At 36.0% G+C, this 14,299-nt stretch overlaps 1 protein-coding gene across 3 annotated transcripts in view; it reads left to right on the top strand.

Annotated features, from left to right (window-relative positions):
* LOC127808772 (uncharacterized) overlaps positions 1 to 14,299 on the top strand; it is an 82,701-nt gene that overhangs the window by 23,491 nt on the left and 44,911 nt on the right. For 2 of the 3 annotated variants that reach the window (XM_052347379.1, XM_052347380.1), the window contains 2 exons: positions 7,823 to 7,925; positions 8,096 to 8,264. In XM_052347379.1, coding sequence (XP_052203339.1) covers positions 7,823 to 7,925; positions 8,096 to 8,264 — 272 coding nt within the window. The remainder of the gene's footprint in view (positions 1 to 7,822; positions 7,926 to 8,095; positions 8,265 to 14,299) is intronic. The other variant, XM_052347381.1, reaches the window with a different exon arrangement.

The raw sequence follows: 14,299 nt of genomic DNA, 5'->3' as shown, positions 1-14,299 counted from the left end.
TGTCTTAAAGATGGGCTTTATCAACTGAGTTCAACACTTGATCTTGCCAATTCCAGTGCTCCAGCCCAGCCTATTAGTCTAATTCTGTTGCTAGCAGTACATCTTTGTTAGAATGTAATGTTTTTTTGTTGCTAGCAGTACATCTTTGTTAGAATGTAATGTTTTTCCTGCAAATAATTGTAAGTGACAGCTTCCATTTTGTCATGGACTGTCACCTAGTGTTCATGTAGCACAAAATGAAATCATGTATCGTCAATGGCATGCCAGGCTAGGGCATCCGTCATCTAATGTACTGCATTTGATTCTTAATAAAATTCATCTTCCTTGTTCTCATTCAAGTGTTTCCTTTTGTGATTCATATAAGATTGGAAAACTTAGTCAACTTCCTTTTGTTGATTGTCTAATTACAACAAAGAAGCCTCTTGAATTGATTTACTCAGATTTGTGGGGTCCTTCTCCTACTTTTTCTATTGAAGGACATCGGTATTATATCATCTTTGTGAATACTTATACAAGATATACATGGCTATATCCCTTGAAACTTAAATTAGATGCCCTGTCCACATTTATAACCTTCCATAAACTTGCTGAAGTTTAGTTCCAAACCGAACTAAAGGCCTTACAAACAGACAATGGGGGAGAGTTAAAGGTGTTTTACTCTATCTTCATAGCTGTGGCATACAACCACGTTTTACCTGTCCTTATACCCACTAGTAAAATAGTGTTGCTGAGAGGAAACATAGGCACATTGCAGAAATGGGGCTTACTTTGTTATCTCATGCTAACATGTCATTAAAATTTTGGGTTGAAGCTTTCCAAACAACTGTCCATATTATCAATTTGTTTCCCTCTTCTTCTCTCAAATTTAAACTACGTTTTGAACTTCTCTATCACAAGTAGCCTAATTATCTGATGCTGCAACCTTTTGGTTGTGCTTGCTTTCCTTACCTACGCCCTTATAACAAGCACAAGTTTGCCTTTCATTCAACCAAGTGCATTTTCATTGGGTATAGTCATGTACAAGCAGGTTATAAATGTTTGCATCCTTCTGGTAGAATTTATATCTCTCAACATGTGCAATTTAATCCAGATGAGTTTCCATTCTATTGGTTATTCTCTTTTCCTACTACTTCTCAGCCTTGTACAAATGGATTTTCAACTCTTTTTCGAGTCTCTTTTTGCTCATATTTTTTCTACAGTAGCACGACCCATGTCTTCTTCCTTATCAAACACTGCTTCCTCACAATCCGCATATTCTTCCTCTATTAATTCTCCTACTATTGCTACCTTTCCTCAACCTTGTTCTAGATCTGCAGCTCATATCACTAAACATACAACTACACCTCTTCCTTTTGTTCATCCTATGCTCACTAGGTCCAAGGCCAAGCAGCTTCAATTTACCTCTTCTCATGCCCTAACGCGTTCCCTAGTGCCTAGTCTATTCATGAGGCCTTTTTAGGCCCATGATGGGTTAAGCCTATGGAGGAAGAGTTCACAGCCTTGCAGCATAATCACATTTGGGATTTAGTACCATTTTCTAAGGATATTAACCTCATTGGTTGCAAGTGGGTGTATAGGATTAAGTATAGTCTTGATGGAACAATGCCTAAGCACAAGGCTAGGTTGGTAGCCAAGGGTTTTCTTCAAACACCGGGGGTTGATTATGTTGAGACTTTCAATCTAGTTGTTAAGGCTCCAACTATTCAAGTTTTATTCACCTTAGTTGTTACTTTTGGTTGAGACATACAACAAGTAGATGTTAATAATGACTTTTTGAATGGAGATTTGACTGGGGAAGTTTATATGTCTTAGCTTGAGGGGTTTATTGATGCTCGGTATCCCTCACATGTGTGTAAGCTACTGAAATGATTCTATGACCTTAAACAGATGCCTCAAGCCTAGTACACTAAGTTAAGAGTTGCTTTGCAGTCATGAGGATTTGTAAGGGCTGTGTCTGATGCCTCATTGTTTATTAAACACACTTCTTAGTTTGTGCTGTTTGTATTGGTGTATGTTGATGATATATTGGTCACTGGTTTTGATTCTACAACCCTTGGAGCTTTTATTCATGAGTTGGATGCAAATTTTGCTCTAAAAACTCTAGGATCTGTTCATTACTTCTTAGGATTTGAAGCTTATAGAAATCACACTGGGATTTATCTTACACAGTCTAAATATGCTTTGGATTTGTTGAAGAAGATAGGTATGCAAGACTATAAATCATGTGGTACCCCTATGAATTCTGTTGTGTCCTTAACCAATGAGGGTGATTCCTTGGACAATCCATCTCTATACTGTACCATTATTGGCTCCTTACAATATTTGACCTACACTAGGCCGGATGTATCTTTTGCAGTCAATAAGCTCAGCTAATTTTTATCCTCTCCTAAACAACAACATTGGATATCTTGTAAGAGGCTGCTTAGGTATCTCAAGGGTACCCTTGGTTTGGGCCTATTTTTCTCACCAGCACCTATTGATTTACCACTGTTTGTATACACTAATGCGGATTATGTTGGTTGTAAGGTTAGCAGGCGGTCTACTAGTGGTGTTTGTGTGTTTCTTGGGCACAATTTGATAGTTTGGAGTTCAAAGAAGCAAATAGTGGTTGCCCGGTCAGTTCGAGAGGCTGAATATAGGGTTATTGCTCAAGGGGTGACTGAAATATTATGGCTGAAGTCTCTGTTTTTAGAGCTGGGGTATCAGTGTGGTCAAACACCAATAGTGTAGAGTGATAATATGGCTGCTAAAAGTGTTGCTGAAAATCCGGTGTTTCATACTCGCACTAAACATTTTGAGATTGATGCACACTTTGTGCGAGAAAAGGTTGAAAATGGTGAGGTTGAAATTCGGTTTGTGCCTACTTTACATCAATTCACTGACATCTTTACTAAGGGATTGCCAAGGAGCATGTATTTGTGTGACAAAATCAATCTAAAGGAATCACCTATTCAAGCAGCCTCAGCTTCTCAAGCGTTTACAGAAAAACAGCAGGTCAGAAAGGAGTCTCAATTGAGGCGGAATGTGAAAGAAATATTACATGAAGCTGTTGTTTCTAGCTGTTTAATATTGTATTTGATGTGTTGTTCTTTAATTATGTTATATTTGTTGTTGTATGGTGTAGTAGACAGACTTAGACTTGCGCTTATGTTAGCGCCTTTGTTATGTCTGGTGGATTAGGCTCTTGCTGATTATTTATAATAAGCATAGCCTTATTTTATGTTGTCTTTGGATCATTCTTACCTTTTGAGTAATATTCAGAGCTTTTCTTCTTGTGCCCTAGCCTCTGCCCTAGCTTATCAATTACAGACATTTGATGCTACTTTAGTAAAAATCTCAAATCCGATGCTAGTGCAAGAGGCTCACCACTTTGTTAGGGCACGGGGTAGGGCCATGCAGACTTGCCCTTCATTATGAAGAGGTGGTTTCTACAATTTAAACCTATGACTTGCCATGTTAAAAAGGCGGAAGCTGTTAAAAAACTTTAAGGTCTACACCTGTCACCTCATGCTTGGTAATGCATCACAAATTCCTCCATTGCGTGCACTTGCGAGGATCTTTTAATTCATGATTGTTTGAAGAAAGAAAGTGATGCTTGATGGAGTGGTTTCATAATAGATTGTAAGAATTATGAACCACCAGTGAATAATTTCTCTCTTTCTACTTTCCATGTCAAGAAAAAGTAGCTTACTTGGTATCCATTTTGATTTGACATCTTAAAAGAGTTCTAAACCAAGAGCTAAGAAGATTAAATTCATTTATTTTATTTTAGGTTACAACAACAATCACAAGCCGTAATCCCACTAGGTGGGGTTGCCTATTTTTCTTTGAGCAGAATTAGATGTTCTCATTTTTCTTTGTTTTGATTTTATAGTTGGTAAATGTGTAAATAACTGTGATATGGCACATTGGTTATGGAATTGGCTTTTTTGGTAGTATTGGATCTGACATGGATTTTAATTCCTACAAAAATCCCTTCCTTGAACAGGGTATTTTGTCTCCCTCCATATTTTTTAACCCCTTTTTTATTATATTTCTGTCTGGTTTCTTATGCCTATATGGTTCTATATCATCTTTTACTCTTGTTATCTTTATTTTCTCATTATGATATGTTTAAAATTTCAATGCCATTGGTTAAAATCCGACACAATGTCAACTATCAAATCTTCGTTTGGTTCATAATAATGTAGATGCTGTCACCTAGTCCTAATCTAGGCTACCATTAGTGTGTAAATGGGATTGGATTATACTTGAAGCGATTCCCCTCCCCCCCCCCCCTCCTCCTTTGGGCTAAGCAAACCTCTCCTTTTTTTTAACTTTAATGAATTTTACTTCTAAAGTTTGCAATGTTTCTATTTTGCAATGCTTTGACATAAGCAATTATAAATAAGGAAAGTAATGCAGTTACTTGCTATGTATTTTACAGGAACCTTTCAAGTTGTAAATGCACAAAATTTCATTTTATTCACATTAACATACACACACGCAATTAATGTTCCAAGTAAAGAATATTATTGCAACCCAATAAGAAAAATATGATGTTGGGGCTTGAAGCTTTTATTACTGCATTTTATAGCCTCTGGGGTTGTGATTGTGGCTATGGGTATGAAAATCATCCTATTCTACTATATCTTCCCCTGGCTCCTAGGTTAAAGTAGGCCTTAGAGTTGTGTTTTGTATATCAGTTGTAGCAGATTATTTCTGCAAAGGATCAGTTACAGGTTGTAACTGATTTGTAACTATTGATTGGTTAGCTATATATAAAGCTAACCAACCTGTTTGGAGAATCAATCAAGAATTGAATTCAGCTTCTCATTTGAATTATGCTAGATGTACAACCATTTTGTACATCTTGGGCTACATAAAGGGGTATTATGACCAAAATACCTTGTGCCTCACGCCCCTCTATGCGCCTCATGAGGGGCTTTTTTGTCATTGGTATACCTTTGTATAACCCAAGGTGTACACAAAGGTGTATTAATAGTATTTTCCTTCTCATTTCTCTTGATTTTCTCTCTGTTTTCTTTCTACTTTCTCTCTGTTCTCTCTCTGTTTCTTTCTTCCATTCTTCCTTCTCATTTCTATTTTGGAAACCCTAGATTCAAAACCTAGGGTCTTGACACTGCGAGGCTTCCTTACAGATTAAAATTTTACCGGAAGCACCTTGATGGCCAAAAAATTAGGCACAGGCCTATTACATTTTAAACAAATCTCACAGCATCATCCCTCAAACATGCCATGGTATGTACTCTATTCCCGTAATCATAATGTGAGTAGTAGACTCAAAAGACATAAATGTGTACATATTAAAAACTCAGTAAAGTTTTAGCAAACAAAGCAGCATGGTAGGAGATGACGGGGAATAATGCGCCATAGAACAGTAATGGAAATATGAAATGCCTCTTCAGAAAAGAATCTATAATATGTGGGCTAATGCAGGAAGTTACCGGTCTGGCTGCCATAAACTGGCAGCCACAAAGCTAACGTTGTTGGCATCCATCAGATCATATGGTGGTAGTCATTAAAGACTAGCTACTAACATACACCAAGCAAGCAGAGTGGTGGTGACCACAACATAATAGTTATGTGGTATGCAGAAATAAATGCTCTCAAGCAACTAGAAAGTAGCAGCTATCATAACAGATATTATCATGAATAATGCAGGTGATTGATTGCCCCCATCACGAATTTTCATCACAAGGGGGCTGACTTAGCCACTTAGGTGGTTGACATCCATCACAACCTGATCAGTCCTTACAAGAAGTCGCAGATGAAAGTGGTAATCCACTAAAACCAAACGGGCTTCTGGGATGGCAGCCACTAGCAAAGTTAGGCACGAAAACTCCTCTGCCAAATAGGTTACAAAGTGGAATGAACTAAGTTAAATCCAAAAAAGTTAACCATAATCTGACATCTGACTTAGTCTTGTACAATGACACCATATGGGTCATGCGCATAATAGTGCATCCACCCCCTACTAAGTTGCTTGGCTTCCATTTTCTCAAAGATTATGGCAAGCTGTCAAGTCCAGCCACTATCCCATTTACAGCACAAACTTTCTTTGTTTTCTTCCTCTTAAAAATCACAGAGGCAAACTCTTGAATCGAACAATCTGGCTCATTTATCGGTGACAATAAATGACTCATCCGCCCTATCTTCCCTGTGTATATTTTGAATTGTATTAGTTGCCCCATCTTTTATCTCTATCTTTATTTGAAGTTTACATAATGAGGGAGAAAGACTGGACAACCAACTAGTGCTACCTGTTTTTGTTTAATGTTTGTACTAAAATGGAATATGTATAGTTTTGAATGATAGCTCTCCACACACCTAATGCACATGCATACACGTCTACTGCTCCACCTTTAAGCTGGTGTATATATGTAATATTACTAGCATGTTACATATATCCCTCGTCTAGCGCCTCTTCAGAGCGTTAGTAAATAAATTTACCATGTTATCTTGAATTCACAAGTGGTTTGTCCTTTGTATCACACGTTGTAAATTCTCTCTCAAATTAAGTCATCATCAACCTCAATTGTTTAACCATCTCAAAAAATATTGGGTTGCAATTCATGAACAACTGATTAATGCACATTAGCTTAATAGATTGTTGAACTCCAAGTTTTATGTAAGTAGATATGGTGTCTAGAAATAAGAAAAAAAATGAATGTTTATTTATAGAATTAAATGAGTGAAACACACATGCTGTTGTAACAAATCTAATATTTGATTAGTAGAAAATTCACATCTATGCCAAAAAAAATAAAAAATAAAACAGAAAATAACAACAAAAAAAAAAAGTAATATGAACCTGGTGCATGGGGAGCCTGAAAACTTTGTTGCCAATGGGACTCTATTTTGTAAATGCAGTTGAAAGTGAGGGGCTGAAGCAAGAAGTGTAGCCGTGATGTCTATACTGAGAATGTGTCAATGTCCCTGTGAATGAATGTTGGAAGGCATTCAATATGAAGGGGACAAATTTCTTTTGATTGTTTGTACTACATGGGGCCTAAGACTGGGATTATTTGTTCCCAGGGGTGGGGGGACACTAGTATTTGTGTCTTCCGTTGTTTATTCTGGTTTACTTGTCTGGTGTACAAAACAGGAATCCATGGTCAGTTTTGATAGGACTCTTAGTCCTGCTTGGCCTTGTTGAGGCAAACAAATGTGGCCTTACATCTTTAAGTATTTTTCTGTAGTTGAGTAGTGAACTAAATATCCAATTTTGATCTCTTGGGAGAGGTGGCAAGCTAGACTTCATGTAGCTGATCCTACGTAGGGAGAATAAGGCTTGATATGTTGTTGATCTTTTGGGAGAGGAGAGGAGACGATGGACATGCAGAGTGGACCGAGGATCCAACTTTTTATAGTTATAAAAACGACCTGATATTTATATGATTCAGTGTGGGATTGTTTTTTAACTTTAGTTGTTAAGCATCAATAAAAATATTGTACATGGTGAGGGATGTTCTTTTCTTGTGCTATCCGGAACTGCTTCAGCATGTTATAGATTGCAATATGTTGTTTGCTGTTACATGCCTAATTCCTTAATCATGGAAGTGCATTGAGTTGTTACAGCATTCATCCCCCCCCCCCCCCCACCCCCAAAAAAAAAAAAAAAAAAAAAAAAAAACACACACAGAGACACACAAAAGGGAAAAAAGAAACTGATTGTTACTGTACTTCCTAAATGTGTGTTTTTAAAGGAAGTAGTGACATTCTGTCCAAGGAGAAATATTGAGATGCATATTGTAGGTAACATGATGCTGAGATTTGAACTTTATGAATAAGGGAACTTTGCTTGGACTTGATTTTGTAGGCTGCTTCTGATGCTACAAAGCTTCTGGCTCTGAAATTCTTGGAGACGTGTGTTTTACTTTTTACACCTGACTCCAATGAATCTGAGAAACCTACTCCGGAAGGTAGGCATTTAACCAGTGAGACCTTGGTGTTTGGATGCAGACTTTGTATTTCATGTTATGCTCCATTTAAATTGTTCATTTCAATTCATTTTCCCCCTTATGGACTTTGGTTGCTGTGAAGCTTTTTGTTTGTTTGTTTGTTTTTTCCTGAACAATGTTTCTGATTGTAGTTATGACTAGACACTGGGCTTTTAATGTTTCATGGCTGGATGGTGGCCACCCTGTGCTTAATCCAGTTGCTCTTACATCGGAAGCAAATAGATCCATTGCCATCCTACTGAATTTGTTGCGATCGGCCAGCAGTCTTTCTGGATCATTGACAATATGTGTTATTAACTGGTGAGCTGTCACTTTCCCTCTATCAATTTTGTCTGTTTACGTCACTTGTTTATTTTAGTTTTAGTAGCTGTATATTGTGCATGGTGTATGTGGTAAACTCTCTCTCTCTCTCTCTCTCTCTTTAATTTTCCTCCTTTCTTTTTAGTACATGCCAGAATTGACTATTGGTGTGTGTTTGAAGAAGAGGAAGCTTTTGCTAGGAACTAGAAGTCTGTTTTTGATCAATTTTCTGAAGAGTATTAGACATTGGTGGAATAATGGATGTTTATGCAAATTGAAGTTATGTTGCAAGAATGGAGTAAGAAACCAGGTGGAAAATTGATTCAAGCCAGTTGCTATATGGACGATGAATGCTAAAGAGAATAACTGTGTATTCATAGTTGCCTTTATTCTCCCAGTCAAAATGTCTGTTTATGCACTGGGATCTGGAGGAGATGAATTTATGATGTGACTGACTCGAAGTGATATGAATGTGGTTTTCTTGAGTTTGGAAAGGTAGGATGGGGGGCTTTTTTTCTTGGTGAAAGCTGACATACTTCTTATTGTTTTATACTTAATAAAACAACTAACTAGTTAAAAATATGAAATCAATTTTGTGCCTGTGGTTCATTTAGTTGGTTAAGAATCAACTTGTAGGTCGTCCATGCCATTCAATTGATATATATTGGTCTCGTTTTTGTTTTCGTAGAAATGGCACTTTTGCTACATTTCACATGTGATTCTGGATTTTGGACTGCATGCTGCTGTTTACTCTCTCATTAGGTGCCAAGTGGAATATTAGTGATTTTGTAGTTTAGACACATGATGCCACGTTTGCTTGTTTTTCTCAAGGTGGCCCAGACTATGTGATAGAATAAATCCTCCTCTATCTGTGTGGGTCAAAGCCTCTTCCTCCTCTTTCTTCAAAAAACTTCAATTTTTATATTGAAACCTTAATCTGTTAGAGATAAATGAGCTCTGAAGTTAAAGTTGGTTATGGTCCCAATTGGTGCTTTGCATATGCTCCCCTTTCTTTCATTTTCTTTCTTCTTTTGTTTGTCTGCACTTTTTGCTTGGAGATGTGTACAGCACATACTGTATCATCTTTTGTTATGTTGTGAACCTGATGTGTGGCCAGAGAGACAGATTGATTTTTCTATCTTATTTGCCATCTTTGCTTGGATTTCTTTGTATCCACCCGTTGTATCTACACATGCCTGAGGTCAATTGCAAATTCATTTTAACATAGAAGTTAGTCGTTGGTCACTGAATTAACATCCAAGGAGCACAACATAACCGAAGGGCCAACATAACAATAGTTGAAATACACCTAAAAATTGCTAAAAACAGCCTGCACCAGCCCCAAAGCCTTACAAAGCTAAACACACAAAAAGATCCCCAAATCAGCAACAAACTTAAGAACAAGTTATGCTTCTGTTTTCATTCAGATTCCAGAAAAAATATACTAACAACTAGTTATCATTTATTATACTTAATGCTACCATTACAAAGCTGAAAAAAGACTAGAAAAAATAATAAAGGTTAAATACAGAACAAAGCTCAAATTATTAATAATCCAACAAACACTAGATAAATTTATATTGCACTATAAATAAAAGATATGGTTGCTTTCATGCTTACCTTACTAGATGCAGTTCTATGTTGTCTTACAAAGAAAAAACTTGCATCACAAAGACGGAGAAAAGGCAGAGGAGAAGATAAACAACCTTAGGATAAGAAAACCCTAGGAATATAATTAGATGGGGAAGGATATTTATGGAAATAAAACAAATAAATAAGTGGAATGTAAGAATTTCAATTCTTTAATTAATAATTCTGACTAACGTTGATCGGAATTCTGATTTTAAGTTTGAGGGTAAACAAAATTTCAATTCCTACATTTTTTTATTCTAAACACAAGAATTCATTAAAACTTTGGAATTGGAATTCTAATTCTAGAGTTCTTAAGCTTTCCAAACAGGCTGTTAAGTTTGCTGAGAAGCGAGATTTCTAAGCCTTGGCAAATATTTGTGCTTACTAAAATATTAATGATGTTTTTCCTGCTTGTATTGCTATTCTTCAGAAGACAAAACACAATTAATTTATTGGAACATATCCCTCTAATGCTTTTATCTCAAGCCCCAACGCTCCATATGCACCTCATGAGTTTTGACTGTCAATTCTGAGATACCGTTGCCAACAAGGGAAAAGGAAACTATGATATACCACCAGTTGTTTGGGGTCCCAACCTTTCTTGCTTAGATTATATCTATTTGCATCTTCAATTTTTTGTGTTGTAACTATCAATTATGAGATGTGAGAGTTGATTATTGAAAAGTCACACATGCTGTAACTTTTAAGCCAAACTAAATTGGATGGTCTTTTCTCATAAACCACAATAATTTGGGATTGTATTCACAAGACGAAAGAATAAAATATCTTCAAACCAATATACAAATTTCTGATAACACAGGACATACAGCATTTTAATGTGGGAAACCAAAATAGAGAATAAATTGTTTGCAAGGCCTGGGTTCTACAAAGTAAAATATCTTTACTATTACGTGGGTGCCAACAATGCTTTGATTTTTCTTAAAACTCATTCTATGCTTATCTCACTGGGTTTAAGGAGACGTTTTTGCCCTGGTTTTTTGTGTGATTTAGACAGATGAGATTCCAATCAAGCAATTGGTCTTCAGTGCTCAATTTTATGTTCAGACTTCTCAATGTTCTGATGTGGTTTGAAAATTAAAAGAGAATACATCTTCAAACCATTGGTGCTTAAAAAATTGTGTAATGAAGACACGGAGAAAACAGCTTCAAAAGGTTGCTCTCAACGTTCAACACAGTCTGAAAAGCTCCATTAATATTGGAAATCAAAAGTCACAATATGGTTATTATTAAATGTTAGTTATACAAAGAATTTTGAAGGGGGCAAGTGTTTGCCTTCCTTTACATATTTGGATGGTACTCCATGAGGAGTCTAATATCTGTAACTTCCCTAAACCTTATGGGTGTACTTATTATATTGTCCAAAGTGAAGTTGACTGTGGCCATGTTTTTGGCTACTGTAAAATTGCAGTGGCTACTGTCCTTTCATCGTGAGCACTGTCATGTTACGCCAACAGTATGATGGCTAATGGGCTTCCACCATGGGCATATTTATTGTGGTTGCTGATTTTTTCAACTTTAGCTCTTTATTGCAAGACATATGGCTGTGTTGTAAGTTATGCTTTGCATATGGTTGCTGCTAGAATCCAGTGAATGCTGTTCAAAACCCTTGTATATTCATCTAAATTTTTTTTTCTTATCATAAGCCTAAGTCATTTACGGGAATAGCCTTGTATAAATTTGGCTAAAATTTACTTGTTTCATCATGTGAATTCGCTTATAAACAAAATACATAGTCCTATAGATTTTATGAGGTGCAATTAGTTGTCTACGGTGCTAAGCTTCCTGGCTTAGCCCATAATTGTTTGCTCTTTAGTTTTGTTTTCATCAATCACAGGTGATGTTTCACATGTTAAATCCTACCATCTTTCCAGGCAAGTAGTACCTGTTGATGTACTTGGCTTTTTGGCTATAAATCCTGCTCAAGACCTTGGGTAACAGGCTATGGAAAGTCTTTGATGTTGTTTCCCCCAAAGATATGCAAACTCTAGACATTGTATAATGTGTTATCATTTATGGATGCTAAAGACTTTTTTTTGTGTGTATGCCTTTGTGTTTTTTACTTGCTATAGGATATTGTAGAGGCAGAAAAAAGAAAGAAAGAAAATGATGTTATATTCATATTCTCCTGTTATGTTTTTATTGCCTATACCCACCCCAAAACACACAGATTATCCTTGTAAATTTACCTTGTCATGGGGCAATATGTTTGCAGTGTAAATTTTTAACAGAGCTTCTTTCAGAATAAGGATCATATGCGAAGTTCTAAAAATTAACAAAAATGTTGTTTTTATGATGTAATGGAACCTTGAGTATGTGTAAAATGCTATGTGGGAGTGGATGTGTTTACTTATGTGTTAATGTATGCATGTATGATGTGTAGTATTAACTTTTACATGTGTGTGGTGTAACATAAACTCAGTATGCATGCTGATCGTTGCAGCTTGAATGATATGTTTTAATATATTACTGCCTGACACAGTTGTATATTTTCCAAGCACATTGATTGTTTTGGAAGTTTGCCAAAAGGTTGGCTGACCCTTTAAACTTGGCCTATGCATGGTTGTGTTATCCTTTTCTCCAGGATTCTTTCTGGTACTGGATTTGCAATTATGCTGTCTTTTTGTGTTCAAGCTTTTTTAACTGAATGGCAAGTGGTGACTCCATGTTGATTGGTACTATTTAGACTTGATATCCTGGATTCTGAGTATGTGGAAGATGGATAGTTCTTATTGTGTAAGCATTTGATGTGCAGGATGAATATGATTATCCATAAATATTTTGTGCAAGCATGAATATGATCATCAATCCTGCTGTGTTAGTGTGTAAAACAAGCTGATTTCGTTAAATGTCTTCATATCCATGGTGGCCTACTTACCTTTTGCATATTGTTTTTAGAGGCTGTTTTAACCTTGGTTTCTTTGTTTTGAAAATTTTGGAGGGATCACTAAAGCTTGGAAATGGTTGTAGTACAAGTTGAACTGCTTGTTTGTGTTATTATTGCAGCATGCTGACAAGTCTTGTATCCCGGAGTTAAATGGCATTGGATATATGCTTGGCACTGCTGAATTGATGATTCAGATAATGGGAGATTAGAGATAACTGTGCCAACTCCAGCAGCCAGTGATATGAGTGGTTAAAAGATGGATAGGATAGTCTTTTGGAGAGAATTTTTTTTGTCAAGCAATGCAGTTTAGATTATGTAAACTGTTTACAAAGCCTTTTAAATCCCTGTAGCATGCTACTGCTATTGAAATTGTATTATTGATTTTGTGATGATTGACACAAGTTTAATTCCATAAATGATAATTTTTTTAAAGGGATTGCAATCTGCTCCTTTTCTTGTGTTCTTGTACTTGTTCTTGCATTGTCTAAATAGTTATATTACATTCTCAGGAGCAAGTCTATTTTATATGCTTTAGTCGTCGTTCCAATTGGTTAATTAGCTTTGAAAAGGAAAAGGCCTTTTTGCATATTATGTTTGGCTTCCTCCAATATTTCCAACAAGTAGCACTGACTTAGACACCTAGCACAGAGGTCTTCAAAAGCGTTATGTCAATACACAAATGTAAATATTATACGACCTCATAAAAATGACTCTTGTTTTTTACGTTATAGATATATTGGCAATTTATTTTTTCAGAATAGTAATAAGTTATTTTCATATTTGATATGTTGGGAAAGAGGTATCAAATTGGAAGATGTGGGATTCAAATTCCTGAAAGGAAAATGTTTAGAGGATGCTATTATAGGTTTATGTTTAATGTTCTACATTTTCAACTTATTCTTTTAAACTTGCAATAAAGAACTAATTTATTTAAATGGTGGACTCACATATTTGTGGAGTGTTGTGTTATAGCAAAGTAAGGCAAGGAAGTATCTGACATGAGATGATGCTTTATTGTCATCTTCCTGGCTTGGTACAATTTCTTACTAATAAGAAGAGCTATGAGTTCAAACAAAGTTTCTTGTAGTTGTACCTCAAGTAACTAATATTTGCCACACTCGGGCCTATGGGAACCGTGATTTGAAGACAAAATTGTAAATGATTGTCTTGAGTGTTGGTTTATTTCTTCTCTTTCATTCAGCTGTAACAATCTTTTAGCCTTTGAGATTGAGAAGGGATTTCAACTGCCATTTCAGATGGGGCTATAAAATTAGTTGAATGAGTCATTAAAATTACAGTAATGTGTAATTATGCACATTTAGTAACAGAAGTCTATTTGGTAGATGGATTTTATTATCATCTTCATTGTGCATTCTTTGGTTTTCACTGCTTTAATTCTTTTATATTTAGGTTTATTTCAAGCTGCTCAGAATAGCAAATACTCTAGCAACTTGAGCCAAATATATTTCTTGGATGAATTTTTTATTTTAAGCCTAGC

The sequence above is a fragment of the Diospyros lotus genome, chromosome 8, assembly GCF_014633365.1.
Source record: "Diospyros lotus cultivar Yz01 chromosome 8, ASM1463336v1, whole genome shotgun sequence".
Taxonomy (NCBI): Eukaryota; Viridiplantae; Streptophyta; class Magnoliopsida; order Ericales; family Ebenaceae; genus Diospyros; species Diospyros lotus.
Note: the sequence above shows the minus strand (reverse complement) of the source record. Positions and strands in the feature narration are given on the sequence as shown.